This window comes from Diorhabda sublineata, chromosome 1 (genome assembly GCF_026230105.1).
Source record: "Diorhabda sublineata isolate icDioSubl1.1 chromosome 1, icDioSubl1.1, whole genome shotgun sequence".
Taxonomy (NCBI): domain Eukaryota; kingdom Metazoa; phylum Arthropoda; class Insecta; order Coleoptera; family Chrysomelidae; genus Diorhabda; species Diorhabda sublineata.
In genome coordinates, this window is record NC_079474.1 from 4,940,732 (window position 1) to 4,961,602 (window position 20,871).

The 20,871-nt window shown below is 33.1% G+C and overlaps 1 protein-coding gene across 1 annotated transcript in view; it reads left to right on the forward strand.

Annotated features, from left to right (window-relative positions):
- The window catches only part of LOC130443996 (cyclic nucleotide-gated channel rod photoreceptor subunit alpha), a 365,533-nt gene that overhangs the window by 182,411 nt on the left and 162,251 nt on the right, over positions 1-20,871 (forward strand). The window contains exon 5 of the mRNA XM_056778947.1: positions 9,065-9,431. Coding sequence (XP_056634925.1) covers positions 9,065-9,431 — 367 coding nt within the window. The remainder of the gene's footprint in view (positions 1-9,064; positions 9,432-20,871) is intronic.

Consider the following 20,871-nt stretch of genomic DNA (forward strand, 5'->3'; position numbering starts at 1 on the left):
TTAATTTTAGATGATATTGCGAAATTGTAATGTAAAAGTTGATTTTATCATATTTAATAGATTTCTCGTTCGTGAATGTGTTTATAATATCTAAACTTTGCCAAAACGTTCTTTCAAATGCTAGTTCACTGTACGCTTTAAGTTGAGTCAAAAATTTTTATGGTATACATCAATTGACAGGTGTATACAAAGGGGGTTTCAAAAAAAGGTGAACCCATCTCTAGGATAGGTAGAAAACTGAAAAATATTTGGAGCTTACATCCAATGAATAGAGGAGGCTACAAACACTGTTCGTACTAAATAATATTGTACATAACTCTTTCATTATTAGTTTTATTGAGAAAAATTTCAAGTGTACTTGAACATCATTTAATTTTACACCAAAAAGATACTGTTGATAAAACTCGATACTTCGGAATATTTTGATTTGAAAATTATGTAGAAATAACCGATGCTGGTATAAAATATTGATAAAGTTATTAATTATTATTATTGATTAGTAAACATTATGTGAATTGAAAATTTTTTGTCGCCCCTTTGATAAAACAGATACATTTAAAAAAATTGGGACTGATGGCTTTTGTTTCTTGTAATGTTTTACAAAAATCCAGTCTAATCAGTTTAAGATATTTTTTAAGCTTAAGTAAGTATGGGCACTGAGCTATTGGAGGCATTTGTGTGAAACAAACAACAATTCGATAATCATGTATTGCGGTTCTGGGTTCTGGTGCTGTTGTTTGTTTCAAACTAAGGCCCCCAAGAGCTGAGTACCCATAATTATTTAACTTTAACTACATTTTACACGGCAATAGAATTTTCTCTGAGTTTGCCGTGGAGTCAATAATAATTATATTTCTAAAACCTTCTTATTGGTTAAATTAGATATTGTTAATCAAAATGTACTCAAGTTTTGAATTCACTGACATGTTATTAACCTTAGGCGAGAGTTTAGGAAACTCTAGTGCAGCTGTTAAGCGTTATGCAGAAAAGTTTCCTCGAAGAAACTTACCAAGTATAAATACATTTAGAGCCATTGAACGACGTTGTCGAGAAACTGGGAATGTGAGACTTGAAAAAATAAATTCTGGCCAAAAACAACAAGAACCATTAATAAAGAAAATATTATTCTGAATTTAGTTGATTAAATTCCAAAAGTTAGCGTGAGGAATGTGGCAAGACAAACAAACCGGTTAGAGTGGATTTTTGTCACACATTACAATCCAAATTTTTTAAAATGTATTCTTTTTACAAACGATGCGACAATGTATGATTAATTCCAATAATGCACGCTACTGGTGTGATAACAAATCAATAGGCTGTCACATTCTATCTGGAAATTTAAATGGTGATATGTTCCTGGTGATTTTTCGAGCAATCAATTATTCGAGATATTAGAAGATTTAACGCTAAATGATATCGAAATCTCTATTTTTTATTCACGATGGAGCTCCATCAAACTTTGATAGAAGGTGTAGTAATTGGTTGAGTAACCATTTTCCGAATCGATGAATTGGTAGAGGTGCAAAAGCTCATTGGCCTCCTAGGTCAAGCGGTTTCAATCCTTTGCACACTTCAAGAATTGAAAGACAGATTTCAACGTCACTTGAATGATCTCATAGCTGAGACCCGTTTAGAAGATCAATAGATTCTTTATAAAAAACGATGGGCTTGTGTATTCGTGAAAAAAAAGGACATTTCGAACACCTACTTCAATGGAATTTTATTTTATGTTATTAGTCTTCTTTTAGATTTTCATCTTGTGATTTTTTGTTTAATTAATACATTCATCTTATTCCATACCACCATCGGTTATTACTTATTTGGTACGAACCGTGTAATTAACGTAAAAAAAAATTCATTGGATGTATCAGCTTCCAAAACGTATTCGTATAAAATTTCATTACAATGTTGTCAGTAGTTGCGACAAAATCGTAAAAAACGTGTCTTCAACGCCCTTTATCTTGTATACGGATGGCGTTACGAAAATTTTTTACTGAGCAAACCCCAAATATTTTTCAGTTTCCTATTTATCATTGAGACGGCTTCACCTTCTTTGGAAACACCCTATATACAATTCACCTCTAAATTTTGACTTTAATCTTCTTAAGTATTCTTTCCCACTTCCTTCGTGCTTTGCTACCCCTTCTTCTTTCTCCCTTCGGCACCATTCTTTGCTGCAGTTACCTGGTAATGTGACCTAACCATCTTGCTCTTTGTGCTCAAACTAACTTTATTATTTTATACCTCTTGTGTATTATCATTGGTCCTCTGGCTGTACATCTTCTCCAGATACCTTCTGCCATTTTGACTTCGCCATAAATTTTACTGATGACTTTTCTTTTCTTTATTATTGTCTTTTTTGTCATTATCCAAGTTTCCGATGCATGTTGAGCTGCTAGTCTTTCAATAATTGTTTCATAAATTCTTATTTTGACTGCTGTTGAAAGGTTTTTCGTTCTCAGTATTTTGATAAGCAACCCAGGGCCCTGTTTCATTTTAAAACTCTACTATTTATCTCATTTTTTTCTAGGTTTGTGAATGTTATGGTTGATCCTAGATAATAAACTTGATAAACTCTCTCAAAGTTATATTCTCTTCCAGATGTTATACATTTAGTATGTTAGTTTCCATCTGGGATATCTCACGTATTTTGAGAATAACATATATAAATATTATCAGTTTTAAGCAGTAATAAATAGAATTTCCCTTTGTATATGTTCATTTCAGCTTCTTTCTGTCATTCTTGAAAATCACCCTGTGAATTTCTTTGAACAACCCCGATTTCAATATTTTCTTTTACATTATACTTACAATATAACTTTGTTCCAATCAACTCCTGGACATAAATAAAAATAATATTATAAATTTCTATCAAATTCGCTTCACGTTGTATCGATTGTTAAGATTATTTAACTAGAGAGGAATTGAAAACAATGGGACCTTTCCAATTGCAGGAGGTATAAGCTCTTCTTAAAACCCCTTCATTCTAATGAAATATCAAGGGTACTTGAGCTCTTTGATTTATATTTTAATTGAGATAATTTAAATCATAAAACAATTAGCCTTCGCCTTTATTACTTCCACGTTATACTCACTACCATCATTATTTTGAATTGCGAAAGGGTTGATGTGAAATTTTGTTGATAACGACTCTAAAAGTTACATTAATTGCCTTACGTCTTGAGATATGTAATATTTTGAAGTTAAGATTTTTTTCTGTGATTGTTTATTTACAACTTAAATAAAATAAACTGGCGTGTAGTTAGGTTAGTTACTTTATCAAAGATGTTAACTTCTCTGTTTTGCCTCTGGTTTCTAAATAAACCAATCAGAAAATTACACCTATTCATTGAGGCTGAAGTGGTTTTGCATAGAAATTAGCTTATAATGATTCTGTTAGTGAGAAAAATCATCAAGAACGATGATGTAAAGAATCACTAGCAAATTGGCTCACACAATTGTTTTCTTAGATTAAATGTTATTATGGAACTCGAAAATGATATCGAGTATCATATTCCTTGTAGTTATTTTAAGAATTGATTGAAGATGTTCATTCGTAAGTCTTGTGCGATGTTTGTTCTTATTTATTTTTATGATGGAAAACATCTGTTCACGTAAATGCGTGCTGCATGCTTTTTTATTAATTCCGTGTAATTATCCAAACTCTTCAAATATTGTGTATAAAATGTAAGAGCGTTAGTCTCATTAAATTTTTCTTCAAAAATACAGTCCGATAGATGATCTATCATATTTGCAAATTAACTGGTGCCTGTGAAGCTTCAAAATTGAAAGGATTATTGAAAATTGGAAATTACATTTCATTCATTTTGTGAAAGTCTTCAAAACGATTGTTGAATTTCTTAATTAAATTTTGCAGAAGTTGAGAATAATCATCAAATTTTTTTTGGATCACTGTGCTAAATGATTTTAAATGAGGGAAATGGTCCAAAGTTTGATTTTTTCCTGATTTTCTCACAGCCTCTACTTTGTTTCAAAGGCTTGATTATATAAGTATATTTGAGTGACAATCAGTTTTTTGCTCAGTAACTTTATAGATCAGTCGAGTGTTTCTTCATATCTACCAAAAAGACACAATCAATCATTGTCATAATCAATTGGTTTGCCTTTTCTAACATGAAAGCTTTAATAGGGTCACGTAATGTAAGAAAACTTTCTAAAACTACTCCTCGAAATAAGGGACATCAGAAAACTTTTTGTCCACATCTTGTTTATTTATAGGTTGCGTGATATGGTCCATTTTTAAATGTTTCGATGCCAATTATTCCTGATGAATTATATATTGAAATCCCACAAAACTTCCTGATGTTTTCTGTTTTAATTCAGTTACAACGCCCGAATGTTTGCCAACCATGGCAGGAGCGCCATTCGCAGTTGTGCTGCTAAGTATATTCCAGTCGAGTTCATATTCTGCTATCAAATGCACAATTGCAGAATAAATATCATTTGCTGTTGTAGTACCTGTTAATGGAACGCACATTAATAGTTCTTCAGTTATTTCAAAGTTACTGTTGATGCCTTGTATAAGAACAGCAACTTGAGCTGTATCAACTGTATAAGTTTGTAAGTTCCTTAATTTTCTCCTTTGGTTGAAGAGCCAAATTTTGAGATAAATCATTCATTCATAAAACAACAGTGTTTCTTGAAAGAGGAATATTTCGAATCATTAACTTTTGAGATGGAAATGAAACATCGGTAACTTTCAACATGGAGTCTCTAATAAAATCACCATGAAAGGTTTTGATCTTTTCGCGATTTTTAACGCAATAATAAAACTTGATATCAGGGCATCTTTGCTCTCTGTATTAGCTTTAGTAAACATCGATTGTTGACCTTGAAGTTTAGATTTTAAAGATGACAATGTGTCGGTTCTTATTTTTTCAGTGTAACAATAGTTAAATTCACTCTTATTTTCCTCAATAAAAGAAAAGTGACTAAACATCTATTAGGACAAACACTTACCAGTACAGATTCTCGATATGCTTCCTTGAAACTAGGAATTCACTGTTTCAAAAATTGATATCTTTTGGATACATTTAAACTACCCAATATTAGAGGAACCCAAGCAGGGATTTCGTGCCTTGGTAAGTACCTCCACCAAATATGAGCCCTATAAGTAAGGCTGCATGTCAAGAATAAAAGATCAGATAATTAAAAAGAAATGATCGCCAGAATATCTCGAGCACCTCAGATTAAGTTAGGGTGAGCTAAATAAATGCTGGAAAATTTATAGAGGATTGAACCATACAATTACATGAACTGCTTTTCTCCTCAAGAAAAGAAAAGCTTAACAAATATTTCTTGCATAAATATCATAAAAATGACAATATAGCTAGAGCAGTGAACAATTTATAATCATTCAATTTTGGTCGAACTTTCAAGTTCCACTACAAATTTTATATTAAGTATTATAATTGATGCACATCCGCCTATTTTTCCGAATATCAACGAGCAACAATTTATCACATATTTTGAGTTGTATTTTCTTTTTTGTCATTCAGGAGCGCTCCTTCCATTCTCTCACTAAAATCGCTGTGCGCAAAAATCCTAAAATATACTGAGAAACACAATTCATTGGTTCTCTCCTCTCAACATCTACGCCACGATAGTTGCTGCTAAGAGTTCGTTAATGTGAAGCTCCATCCATCGTCCACAGTAGAAAAACGCGTGCAGAGTATCATCACACACTCATTCGCAGTAGTGGCAACCCCTTGAATCCTTTTTCCTCATTCTGTGCAAATAGCGCAAACAATACCCATGTTAGGATAGAAATTGTTTGAAATAATATACAACTTCACCATGGTACTATCTATCTAAGGTTACAAGCGTGGAATCAATCGCTTCGTCCATCTTTCTCTCTGATCGGGCTTCCAAGAATTTTGCTATCCTCACTCCAAATACCTCTGCTTTTTTCAGATGTGTAACGTTTTTGTTCCAAAACAAGAAGTTTTGCCGAAATAACTCCCGCAATTATCATTACAGCTGGCACCGAGACTGTTCGATAAGCTCAAAAGACGGTCCACATCTCTGAGCAAAAGATTCGACGTTGGCCATTAACCTGCTTAATATGGCAACACTTGTTGCGGCTTCATCAACTCCAAATCGAATCTGCTCCCAGAAGTTCAACCTACTATCAATTGTTATTTGAAGATACCTGACTGTGACTTTTGTTAGCTCGTCTCCCACTGGAATAGGAATAATCTTATTGATCCTTTATCCCGTTTTGTTCAGAGCAAAAGAAAATACATGATCTTTCATCCAGCGGTTGATCACTTTCTACACTTCATTCAGTTTTAGCTGGGCTAGCTACAGAGCAGTACTTTGATTCAGAGTCATATGACATGGTCAGAAGATTGTCATACAATAATATAACATTCTTCCATCCGCTTCACAGCAAAACAGTGTGACTCGAGATGGTGCTTCATCACCGAAAGTTGATCGACACACTGCCGTTGGTTCAATAGAAATAGCAAATTCCATTTTGAGACCAAAATGAATGTTTCAAGTACCTCATACCAAACTCAAATATCCCTCGTAAATAACATTTGACATATTCACATCAGGTTGCCATATCTATCTAAAGTAGCAGCCCTCGTATTTGCACCCGTAGCTTCCGTTAAATACTTTTCTTGTCTCAAAGGAACAGTCCTTAAGGCCGAATTTTGTTGATTCAACAATGTTCTAAGAACATTTATTTCAACGTAATTGATGAACTTCTTAGTGGATCAACAAAAAAGCTTGATTGAACCGAACTTTAACGTTCAATGTAGTGAATAGATTGGAAATCGCCGTCGAGTTGAAGCTCTTCACATCACAGTTGAGTTTTACAATCTATTGGACTTACTACCGCTAATATAAAGACTATGACACCTTACAGTTTTGATCATTATAAATTACTCCCTTGTCATCATCATTATCATCCATATAAAAAAAAGTTTTGAATAATTATTAAAGCAAGTTATGAAAATAACAACAAATTCTATTTGATATACTCCAGGAAATTCCTAAAAAATATACAGGAAGGTATTCTATTAACTTGTTACTATCAAAATATTAGTACAAGGTGTGATTTTAGAAATCACTTTGCACTGTCACTAGCAGTGAAACCGTTCCAGTTCATTAGTCAGTTACTACAACTGCTTACGATCGTTTTTGTAATATTTGACGTATAATATGCATCATATTCACCTCAAGCCTTGAGTAAAGTTCAGAAAAAGTGCTAGAGCATCTCACAAAATGTTGAAATCTGTCTGTTCTGTTGACATAATTACTTTTTACTGAATACAAGTGGAAGTAAGTCAACGTTTGCAATATACTACGACCTCAAAAACCAAAATAAAAATGTAAGAAAACCTCGACAAACTGTTAATAGAGATGAAATTTCATGGTTATGACCGCGAAATGCTCTCAAAACCAGTAACTTATTAATAAAACTCAAAGGAAACAGTTTTGAGATGACTCCTAACATTGAAAAAGCACTTACAGAGTAGATAAAAGCTGTTCTTAAAGAAACCTTCCAGTAATGCTTGCAATTACGGATTAAACATTTAGACAAGTGGGTTGCTAACAGAGAGCAGTACTTTGAAGAAAATTAATTTGAATATCATGTTACTTCAAAACTTTTGTGTTTTCAACAAATTACTTCCAAAAGCAATTTAACAAAACTCAGTTATATAATTTTTACATCAAACTTTTTACTAAATATAATAATACTGATAACGGGTGGATACATTATATCGATTAATTTGATATGAATTAATCTTAATAAGAGCAATGAATGGTTTCGAAATGAAAAATCGGAACTGGAACAGAGGATATACGTATTCCAAATCTCCATTGTTATAAGATAGCAGATCAGAGTTATTAAGTTATTTTCAACCTCATTCCTTATGTATCATCACGATTTGATCTTTTACTTGATTCTGAACTTCAACCAAGAGCTCACTAAATGATGATTTCTATCTTCTTGTCCATATTCTCAAACTAGTTTCCTTGAAAAGCCTCCTAATACTCCAATCTGTTTTCACTATTTCACCAAAATTAACGTTTCATGCATATATGAAACAAGATCTATAAAAACATTCAAAGCGATTCCCGAAAAGTTAAGTTTAAGGTAAGACATTAGAAAAATCACTTGAACTGGAGTGGATTGTTATCAACACCTTCCAAGAGAATGCTCTAACCATTGACATGTGCGCAGTGCTCACTTTGAACATGAACTATAACAATAGGAATCATCTGATAGTTAAACAGCTGTAAAATGAATTATTTTTCAAATGATCGAGCCCAAGGTGATCATAAGATGTCGATAAACACTAAATGTAATAGGCAAAGCAGACACAATTGTATATAAGAAAGAAGAAGCAAATGATCTTGTGAATGAGGGGACTTAGATTCAGATAAAAAAATAGAGTCGAAACAATGGAATTCATATTTGGTAATTACGAAGCTCTAGACGAAAAGTGTTTGTTCTCTCGTGACAATTTGATAATGAAAATCAGTAGAACTTCGTTACGATTTAGTGCCTTACTTGTCATAATACTTTCCCAGATATGGCGCAACAGTTCAATAACCATAATTGGCGGCGAAAAATAAAGATGTCGAGGATCTTATTCAAAATTTTCTTCGGGGACAGTTGTTTTCTTTCAAATCTACTCGAATCGCCAGGATTACCACCTCACAATTTTCTGTCAAAAGTAGGATCAGTTGTCATCATGATGTGTAACATTGCTAGGTCCTAGTACGTCTGGCCTTTGCGATGACCATAAATAATTCGCAAGGCCAGTCGTTGGAAGTTTACGGAATCAACTTGGATTTTCCCTGTTTCGCGTATTGACAATTATACATCGCGTGTTCGGGCGTCGATATTTTGGACTCCCCTATACAACTCTGTTCTGTGTCTGTCATTATGGAGGTATTCCTTTATTAAGAAAGCTTTGGAATAATAAGATTTTATTCAATTTTTTCTTTTTTGAAACATCTCTGTCCTGTCAAAGATCTCCTTACAACAATTTATTATAATCATGTTGTTTTTTTTTTATTGCAGATCTGGTAGGATGCAAACTGGGCATGTCTAAGCAACCGCGCGCACACCTGCAACAACCACGTCAGTCCCACCATTATCAGCATCAGCAACACGAAGTTGGCTATTATTCGTCGTCGCGCGATAGTATCGCTTATATCAACCGCGCGGCTAATGTAAGTTCGGCGGCTAGTGAGCTCGATTTGTCACGCAAGGCCAGACGAAAGGACTTGCGAAATCGGTTAAAATTGCCATCGAGTGTTGCTCTCGTGAGTTCGGGCGAAGGACCGTTATTAGGAGCGTGGCGAACTGCTCCTGGTTCCACAGCCGGTACCAATCCACCTTCATCAAATCACCTTAATAGTAATAGCAGTTGCAATGGGACCGAAAGGTAACGATCTTCATATTTACACATAGAAACAAACTTTATTTTAGTGATAAAAGTATAAAAATATTTTATTCATCCTCATCGGTAATTTCCCAAAATTTTCGAAAAGTACATCCAATACCGATATCTTTGTGATTGTAATAAATGAGACTGACGAACGTCGACAACGATATGAGATAAAGAAGTAGTATAGCTAATTTTGGTATAGCTGATCCAAATATAATAGGTCTTACATAGTCTAATACAACTCCTTCCAAACCCCTAAAAAAGACAATTTTATGATTAAGAAATAAATTCACAAGTCAAATTTCGAGGAAAGCGAGGAAAGTGACATTCAACACACGAGTAGAAATGTATTCTCCTAAGTATGTTCCTCACTTTCCAGCGAATTATGTACAATATTTTTTCCACGACTCCCACAACTCAATGAACTTTTTTTTCAATTATGAAATGATGATATTCAAGTTTTTTAAAAAGGTTAAAAAAGGTGCCGTAACGTGTTTTTATCAAAATAGTGAGCTGTGAATGCTTTCTTTCTCATGACAATTCGTTTCTCCCATAAACTGTGACACTTTTATTTCTTGTTATTCGTTCAAGAAAATCCGTTTTGTGTCTAATTAAAAGGAGTGTAGAATTATTATTATTATTATTATCATTATTATTATTAGTGATAGAGAGTAATAGCGAAGAAAGTTTAATTTGTACACCAGAAGATGTTGTTGAATCGGCAAATAGAATTCTTTTCTGGAGTGGCGTACTTAAAAAGGCATAAACAGCTTCACAGAAAGAGTGTTACTAGATTACTTTGAAACTAAATCCAAATTGTGGAAGTCTTCAACACTTTGGTCGACTTATTCAAAACTGAAACAAAACTGAAAGGCACCCTAATTGTAAATAACGACGTAGACATCAGTAAATACTCGAAGATCATTGCATATTTGAAAAATAAATCAGTTGTAAGTTTCTGTTGCAAGCTCCAGACGATCATTGTTAGCTTAGATATAATTTGTAAAATCTTCCAGGTTGCTTTAATAATCGGAATCGCAGGAGCTCTGCGAAGGGAGGAATTATATAAAATTAAGTGTATCGATATTAATAATACCGGAAATGTTTTATTTGTCATAGTACCTGACACAAAAACTCATGTTCAACGTCGATATACTGACAATAGATTAAACTTAATTTATAAAAAATATAAAAACCAACGACCCACTAATATCAGAACAGATCATTTCTTTTTGCAGTATAGAAATGGAAAATGCAAAACACAAGTTATAGGTATCAATACCTTTTCAAAAATTCCCTCGCTTATCGCAACATATTTGAATTTACCAAATCCAAAAAACTACCCTGGGCATACATACCGACGTTCCTCGGCGTCTCTATTAGTGGTGGTGATATAATTAAACTAGGGAATCACGATGGGTGGAAATCTAACTCAGTTGCAGAGGGTTACGTAGATGACTCAATCAAAAACCAAATGGATTCCCTAGTGAAAATTTAAACGGAAACGACTAGTTTGACTTCAAGCATTATAAATTTCCACCAATCCAATAAGTAGTATAGATTATAGACGATTTTATCTCTTTGAACTCGTTAAATGTTGGCAATTCAAGTACCAATAGTAATATAACTTCTTCTTCACTTCAAATTAATAATACTTACAGTTGTACTTCCAATACTACTATCACAAAATAAAAATTGATAAAAGTCTTGTAGAATTTTTAAGTCTACAGATGTAGAAAAAATTTTGTATGAAACTCGTAGGAATTGCGGTGAAACCGTCCTCCTCGTGAAAAAAGTATTACTCAATTGTTGCATAAATAACTATTTAACTTTTTATTTTGGTTTGGTGTGGTTTAAAAGTGAATTTTTAAGTCTTTTAAACTATATTTGATCATCACTTTTCAATTATATTTATTGTAAAACCGTCCTACTTGTGACAAAAACTATTACAGTATTCACTGTAATTATTTTTTTTTGTAATGACGGTTTTTATTTCAGCTTTCCATCAAAACGCATCTTTTTGCTTTAAATTTTGATAAAAGCTTAAAAAGTGAAATCCAACTTATGCCGCTATATGCTTACTTTGGCGATGAATACCACCCCAACTAGGAGGTGGTAATTTTTTTTTTAAACAAACCAAAGAAATCGATAGATATGCACAAATTATTATATGGAGTTTTTTCGAAAAATCGATACTTTTAGATTATTTTGTGATTGAAATTTTTGTTAAAAAAAGCTTCTTTTTAATGGATTCTTCACAAATAAGTCAAAAAATTTGGGTTGTATCAAAAATACTGTGAGTAAGTTAGATTTAGCTTTAAAAAAATTGAACTGATATTTTTTTATGATTATACACCTAATACAAATCGAATTATGATTTATTAAAGGTGGAACTTATTCAATGAACCGAAAATTTTGAGAAATTGAAAACTAGATGAAATGGTCAATTTTACGAAAAATATGTATTGCATTTTCAGTATTGTGAAATATATATTTCAAGGTTCTATTGCGTGCGTAATTATCTAGAAACCTTAAAGCCCTACAGTCAATAACGTGTGAGTTGTCAGATACCTCTACAATGTCGTGCGTTATATTCCTAAAGGCCATTTGACATGATACAATACAAGCATGCGCAAAAGTTCAGCCGTTTGCTCCATGCAAGATCTCGCACTTGCAATATCATCGGATTGGTGTCTTTTTTATTGCGTACAGCTGCAGTTCTAGGGAGAAATCTAGTTACATTTGGCTTAACAACCAACCTGTCCATCAGGCTCCAAAACCAAAGCAGCAGTTGTTATGATTATTGACAGTAATCAACTGAGCACTTTTTCACTTCGTTACTTACTTACTAAGTTTTGTTATCATCATTTTTAAACCGGTCACAAAATATTGAATCAAATTTTAAGTAAGGTTTTTGTTCAATTCACCAATTGAATTTTTGTTAATGGCAGCCGTGATGCAATGACAAGAGACATGCGACGTGCAATAATCATCTATGTAATCTTTTTAAAATGCTTAGGGGGGAATACGGATGTGGAGAGTTTACTATGCGTATGAGCATTAGCAAGAACTGACGCCATTCAAGCTGCTCAAAGTTTAAAATGGCTTTCAACAATTGTAAAAATTTTGTTACATTTCGGCGAATTCATTGAAATAAGAAATACAAAGCCATACCAGAGCAGGGTTGGTAGATACGCCAAAAAGATTCATTACCTGGATGTACCATCAACAACCGCTTCAGTATTTTTTGTGCCTCCTCGTTAAAATTTGAAGGAACAACTACCGCTATGACCAACGTCTGCTCTACCACATCTTATTAATTTAGAAAAATTCAACCTATCTAAACTTGAAGCAGAAATATCAGCTTGAGGGTTGAAACATTGAATTTTGCTTAGGAAGAGCATCATAGGGATTTTTTACGAAAAAAGACGGACTTTGTTATTGCATTAAAGTGAAAATTTTATCTGTAGTAGCCGAAATTTCTTTTGAATGTTGTTTTTCCATACCTAACTAATCAAAATCAGTACTCAAAAATTGTATCTACTCACCAATTCATATGTAGACATGTCAAACCGGCAAAAAGATCATTTAATACTATATTAGGTGCGATAAAAGTTGCAGGTATTACTCCCAGCAAAAGTAAATTCACAATTTTTTCCAAAGGCCATAGTTTAGCGTGATTGCTGCTCATCAACCGTTTTGGTCCTATATTTGGTAGAATTGTTAAAGGAAGCCGTTGCAACAATTTCGAATGGTTGGTTGAATTTCGTGACTTCGATAACTGCGTGAACCATTTTCTCGTTTTGGATTGACTGGCGGTTCCTTTCAAGATATTTTGAAATACTGTAATATTCAAAAAAAAAGAGACAGCTGTTGAATAATTTTCCAAATTAGTTGATAATCATTGAATTGACATTGTGATAATTAAATATACCTGAATTTCTCAATGAATTATTCAAAACTATAGCTAGGGCCATTATTTTCCAATAAGATAAAAATAAAAATCAGTTGAACGATTAGATATGTCAAATGTTGATTGAAAGTCAAAATGCACAAATCAAGAGGGTGTGTATCATTTAATAAACTTTGCTTATGTCATCATATACGGTTTTCATGATTATATCTCTGTTTAGGAAGAATGGAAAAACACAAAAATGTGTCAAAATCGATAGAAAATTTATCGCTCTAACTTATAGTCAAAGTAAAAGCATTCACACATTAAGACGTCCAGACAAAGAAGATAAGCCTAACTCTTAATAAAAATATAAGACTTCCCAGAAAATCCCATAGAACCCAGGGAAAAAACTATGAAGCGAACAAAGATAAGAACCCGTCAAAAATGACAGAGGGTGGTGGAATGTTCTTCCTCGCATTCATCCACGGATTTATTCGGGGGTGGATGCTTAGAGGGACGGGATTTCTCATACCCATATGTGTGTAACGGTTTGATTAATTTCGTATGTTAGTTTTTATTGCAGTAGGTATTTTTCTCTTGATATTTCATCAAAATAATTTGTTTTGGAATGGCAGCGTAGGTTAAAAACCTAGAATTTTATTTATCATTCAAGTCAAATGGCATAATTTTTAAGAGATAATACCGAATAGAAAATTGTACGCCCCAAATATTTCAATGTGATTTTGAATATCATTATATTTCTGTTCCATTTTTTGACGATCATTGTTGTTTTGTTATTAGTACGAAGTCATTCGATCGATTAATCACCGTAATAGCCTTTTTTCTTTCCCTCTCTCAACATATTTCATACAAAATTTTATTTTTAAATGAAAAAACGTGTTTTCTCTTTCCATTTTCAGCTTATCAGCTCCATAAATTCAAACAAAGTTTCACCGAACATTTTTTCGTTTTATAAATTTTTTCTAATTTCTACATTCGTTTACCCACTTAATATGGAAATGAATATCCGCATCCGTTTTGGTAAAACAATAATTTCATTCCGATTGATTTGTAAATCATGATGAAACCCACGTCTGATTTTCGATACATCCGACCTCGATTTCAATACCACATCTAAATGATAATATAAATTGTTTTCGGAAATTCACTTATCTTTTATGCACTACTCGTTATTATTCCAATTGGATGGAATATTGATCTGGCTCAAATATGAAGATCTCTTGTTAGTTTATAACTATGTCCGGAAATAATTGTGTTGTACAGTTGAATCGTGATACATTTATTCACAGAATGTACCGCGAAAAACTCGCTTCGTAATTAAAGTTGAACCTACACCAAAATCGATCGTCCTTGTTTTCCAAATAAAAGCCCTTCGAGCATTTTCCTCGAACGAAACAAAGGAGATCTCTTTTATTCCTGACTTCCCACTTCAAGAATACGTTAAAGTGCATTCTGTAACTTTCCCATTATCCATTCTAAAACAAACAACGAAAGTGGAAAACATACCAGCTCAACGAAGTTTCCATTAGCATAGGAATTTATCCTTATTTGTCAATGCTCACCTGTAGATTTAACTAACAACGCAACAAGCAGATTGAATACATTTAACAGGGGATACGTGTGCCGTATTCAAGTTTTATTTAATGATGTGAAGTGTTTGAAAAAGGGAGAATGCATAATTGCCTCTAAGGCATGTTGGATGATCATGAAACAAATCAATTCTCCACTAAATATTACACAGGGTGACACTACTATCGAGCTTTTGACTGGTATTAGCTAAACTTAGAAATTCCAGGACCGGCTTTAGAATTTGGGGATTCGTATTCAATATTGCACCGTGTTTCATTTTATCAAACATACGAAACGTATCACATGATAAGGTATCAATTAAAACAATAATACATTGTCACAACTATATCAAATAAAAACAACATGCAACTCTACAAAGTTTGAAATTGGCGGTGACCGTTTGATGTTTATTGATATTCCATATCGATTGTTATTTAAATTACATAAATAAATTATTCTTAAATTATTCTGTGTGTATCTATGTTAGGTACTATATAGTTAGTTTTGTTAAAACTTTTGTTAGAAGGATCAAAAATCTTCGACCAACCCTGTATAGGTCACTATTCGCACATGAAGACTAATTTAGAAGAATCGTTCCGTAATTCATATGTGTGGGCAAAAGAAAATCCCCATGCTATTCAAGAATGTCGTCTATTTTGACTTTGTACAAAATATTTTGCCGAATTCGTTTGCCAATGTGAACGATATGTTTTCAGCATGATAGGGCATCCCCTCACTGTTTACTGGCATTGAGAGAACATCTACATAAATAACATTTATATCAACAAATAGATAGGACGTGAATATCCTATTTCTTGGCCTTCAAGATCTCCCGATTTAAATCTAGTTGATTATGATAGGAACCAATTTTATTAATGAAAACATTGCAGAAGCTCAAACATGATTCAAACCTCAAAGAAATTAATGTCGGCTATGGAATTGTCTAATCAATCATCAGAAAATAGTTGAGTTGAAAGAAAATTTTGGCACGTTGGGTTTTAAAGCAGCTGAATGATGATCAAAAGTTAGCATAGCTATGAGCTCGTTTTTAAAAAGGAGAAGAAAACTTTTTTACATGAAATTATCACATGCAAAAAGATAATCAAAATGTTGATACATATTTTCTGATTTCATCAAATTCTGAAGATTTGTATGCTGAAAAAGCACATTATCAACGCAAGTTCAAGGTGTATTTTATCTAGATTTTCTTTATACTCAGTATGGTTGTGGCTTCTCTATTATTTAGTGGTACAAGCTTGGTCATAGTTAGTTAGTTTGCTTGGCCACCCAGAGGATTTAATTTCAATTTCCTTGTGCTTTGGTAATTAAGTCCCAGATTAGGGTATTACTAATCAAAACAAAAAATATTAATCCTCACAGGAGATAAAAGAAGCTTCAAAAGCGACTACATGAAAAATAAAGAATATTTGCTATGTAAAAAGAAATAAGACAAAGCGGATCAAAAACTTTTTTGAAGTGAATATTGGCATATTGAACATCTTCTTTGAAGGTTTTCATATTACAAGTTTCTTGTAAAATTGAATTTTTCACAAGAAGTTATGTGAATTGAAGAGTAGTAACTTCCTTTGAAAACTTAATGCTTTCTGTTATTTTACTCATAGTTCAGTCGAAAAATAAAAAATTTGCTAAGCAAACGCTGAGGTATCTAGCGCCTTATATTGTTAATGCTAAATTAATGTAGATATTACCCATCTTTATCACAGGGTGTTTCTAAATTCATGCGACAAAAATCGTTAGAAACTAAAACATTTTACATATTTACTACTTTTTACTGAATTAATTAAAAAAAATTATGAATTATGGTGTTGTGGCGACCACGCCAAATGACCTTGTATTAAAAAATACTTAATACAGATATACATTTCTCCTATGAAATCAATAAAAAAATAATCCGTCTTACTGAACGATATCTGATCCAGGAAAGTCCAAGTAACTTTCTTAATTTTCATTCCTTACACGAACCCAGGCGAGGCGTTTGGAATCGAGGAGAAATTCATTCTACCTCGAGACAGTGAAGCGATCGGACCTTGAACGCCGAGATCTCAGCGATGTTGCACCGTTTCTAAAGACTTACCTCGCGTTACGTACTTTAATCTTTCGTTGTATATAGTTCAGTTTATTGAACTTTGTTTATTGTACTAGCTCCCCACTAGACAAGCGCTCATAGCGTTTATTTTTTTCTCTATAGCTTGTGGTGTTGTGGAAAAAATTGGTAATAAAAAATATTATCAAATAAAACAAGAATTTTAAGTTTTATTACATGAAATTTCATCTTGAAAAAAGTTTTAATATGAAATAAATTAAGGGTTGCTAATTTCCCCCCCGTATAATGTAACAGGAATATTGAAAAAATACCTGTGGTTAGTCCTTTGCGAGTGCACGAAAATTACAGAATATTTAGTTTCTAGCTTTACTGAAATTTTAGAAAAAAAAATAACAAATCAATTTCAGTGTGATATCTCGAAAACAATCACCTACTATAGCATGAATTTAGAAGCACCCTGTATAAACAGCTAATAACATTCACTTACATTATATATTTTTATCTTTTTAAGCTTTAGACAAACCTAGGACCTCAAAAATTATGTTTCAAAAGATTATGGCCGTGAAAAACCTTTAAGTACTGGATTTTCCGTATCCCAGATTAAGGGTATAGCAAAATTTTCCATGATTTTCCAAAACTTTAAATGTGATTAGCTAAATAATGTATATCATACCTACCAATTTTCAACCAATTGACTCGCAATTCTAAATATATCTTTGAAAATACATCTATAGCGGTTATTATTTATAATCAGAATAATTCATTGGCTTATTTCGATTGAAAAAAATTACAGGAGCAAACCTTGCGCAGCTGCCATTTTGAAGTAAATTATTGTTAACAGTCACTAATATGTACGAGGAAGGTCTAAAAAGTACCTGGGATGATTAATGATATTGATATATCAATGTTTTAGATGATTTTTTTATAAAGTACTCGATACCAAAGTCATCCTAGTCCTTCGCATTCACAAAATTCTTCATTAATCACAATTTGATATAATATGGTGAGAAGCATATTGTTTGTGATAAATTCCTACACAATGTGTTTGTCGAAACTCAGGAAATGTTCTGATAGTTGTTTTTAGATCTACCATATATTCTTAAGCATTTTGTTCATATAACTATTATCTACTGTACTGTACGAATCCTTCTATGTATTTTTTTTTCAGTCATTTTGTACTATTTTCAAAAATTGTTCTTCAAGTATCCAAGTTCATCTTATTCTTTGGGTTTGACTTTGATATAAGTGGGAAACATATCTATTCTGATAAATTTATACAATTTGCTTGTTTGAAATTGTTAAATTTTGATTACTTTGTATTCAATTTACGTTTGATTTTATTTTAGAAAATTTTACTTGTCAATCAAATTAGTTTATAATACCCTCAAATCTCAAGTATTTCAACTTAACATCTATCTGAAGGTAACTGAATTAGTTGGTAGTCAAAAATTTACTTTTAATATTGGAAGGTGTGCCCAAATCGTTGTTTAATGTTTCTGGTGATAGCAGATGGAATGTAAAATTTCGATTCTCTAAATTAGGTGAAAAAATATTACTTAATTAAGAAATTGTTTTACGAAATTGCTATTTATTTGAAAAATTCAAACATTTGAAATATTTGCAAGTCGCTTTCGATTACTTGAACTTTGATTTTGATAAAAGATAAGTTATCTGAATCCTTGTATACATGCTTTATTTATTTAATTCTAAATATACTCTAGAATGATAAAAAAATATGAGATCGCTCTCAAATATCTCTAGTGAAAAATTCGAGGATCAAATTTCGCGCTTGTAAAAGATTTCTGGACAAAAAATTCGTCAGAATTCCTTCTTTATTTGATCTGATTCCATGCTATTCCATTCCTCATTCAGCGTCGTTTTGGGGTCAAATTTCGTGGCTTGTACAAGATTTCTGGACAAAAAATTCGTCAGAATTCCTTCTTTATTTGAAATGATTCCATGCTACTCCATTCCCATTCAGCGCCGTTTTGGGGTCAAATCTTGTGGCTTGTACAAGATTTCTTGACAAAAAATTCGTCAGAATTCCTTTTTTATTTGATATGTTTCCATGCTACTCCATTCCTCATTCAGCGCCGTTTTGTGGTCAAATTTCGTGGCTTGTACAAGATTTCTGGACAAAAAATTCGCAGAATTCTCTCTTTATTTGATCTGGTTCCATGCTATTCCATTCCTCATTCAGCGCCATTTTGGGGTCAAATTTCGTGGCTTGTACAAGATTTCTGGACAAAAAATTCGCAGAATTCTCTCTTTATTTGATCTGGTTCCATGCTATTCCATTCCTCATTCAGCCCCGTTTTGGGGTCAAATTTCGTGGCTTGTACAAGATTTCTGGACAAAAAATTCGTCAGAATTCCTTCTTTATTTGATCTGATTCCATGCTATTCCATTCCTCATTCAGCGTCGTTTTGGGGTCAAATTTCGTGGCTTGTACAAGATTTCTGGACAAAAAATTCGCAGAATTCTCTCTTTATTTGATCTGGTTCCATGCTATTCCATTCCTCATTCAGCCCCGTTTTGGGGTCAAATTTCGTGGCTTGTACAAGATTTCTGGACAAAAAATTCATCAGAATTCCTTCTTTATTTGATCTGATTCCATGCTATTCCATTCCTCATTCAGCGTCGTTTTGGGGTCAAATTTCGTGGCTTGTACAAGATTTCTGGACAAAAAATTCGCAGAATTCTCTCTTTATTTGATCTGGTTCCATGCTATTCCATTCCTCATTCAGCCCCGTTTTGGGGTCAAATTTCGTGGCTTGTACAAGATTTCTGGACAAAAAATTCATCAGAATTCCTTCTTTATTTGATATGGTTCCATGCTACTTCATTCCCATTCAGCGCCGTTTTGGGATAAAATTTCGGGGCTTATACAAGATTTCTGGACAAAAAATTCGTCAGAATTCCTTCTTTATTTGATATGTTTCCATGCTACTCCATTCCTCATTCAGCGCCGTTTTGTGGTCAAATTTCGTGGCTTGTACAAGATTTCTGGACAAAAAATTCGCAGAATTCTCTCTTTATTTGATCTGGTTCCATGCTATTCCATTCCTCATTCAGCGCCATTTTGGGGTCAAATTTCGTGGCTTGTACAAGATTTCTGGACAAAAAATTCGCAGAATTCTCTCTTTATTTGATCTGGTTCCATGCTATTCCATTCCTCATTCAGCCCCGTTTTGGGGTCAAATTTCGTGGCTTGTACAAGATTTCTGGACAAAAAATTCGTCAGAATTCCTTCTTTATTTGATCTGATTCCATGCTATTCCATTCCTCATTCAGCGTCGTTTTGGGGTCAAATTTCGTGGCTTGTACAAGATTTCTGGACAAAAAATTCGCAGAATTCTCTCTTTATTTGATCTGGTTCCATGCTATTCCATTCCTCATTCAGCCCCGTTTTGGGGTCAAATTTCGTGGCTTGTACAAGATTTCTGGACAAAAAATTCATCAGAATTCCTTCTTTATTTGATATGGTTCCATGCTACTTCATTCCCATTCAGCGCCGTTTTGGGATAAAATTTCGGGGCTTATACAAGATTTCTGGACAAAAAATTCGTCAGAATTCCTTCTTTATTTGAAATGATTCCATGCTACTCCATTCCCATTCAGCGCCGTTTTGGGGTCAAATCTTGTGGCTTGTACAAGATTTCTTGACAAAAAATTCGTCAGAATTCCTTTTTTATTTGATATGTTTCCATGCTACACCATTCCTCATTCAGCGCCGTTTTGTGGTCAAATTTCGTGACTTGTACAAGATTTCTGGACAAAAAATTCGCAGAATTCTCTCTTTATTTGATCTGGTTCCATGCTATTCCATTCCTCATTCAGCCCCGTTTTGGGGTCAAATTTCGTGGATTGTACAAGATTTCTGGACA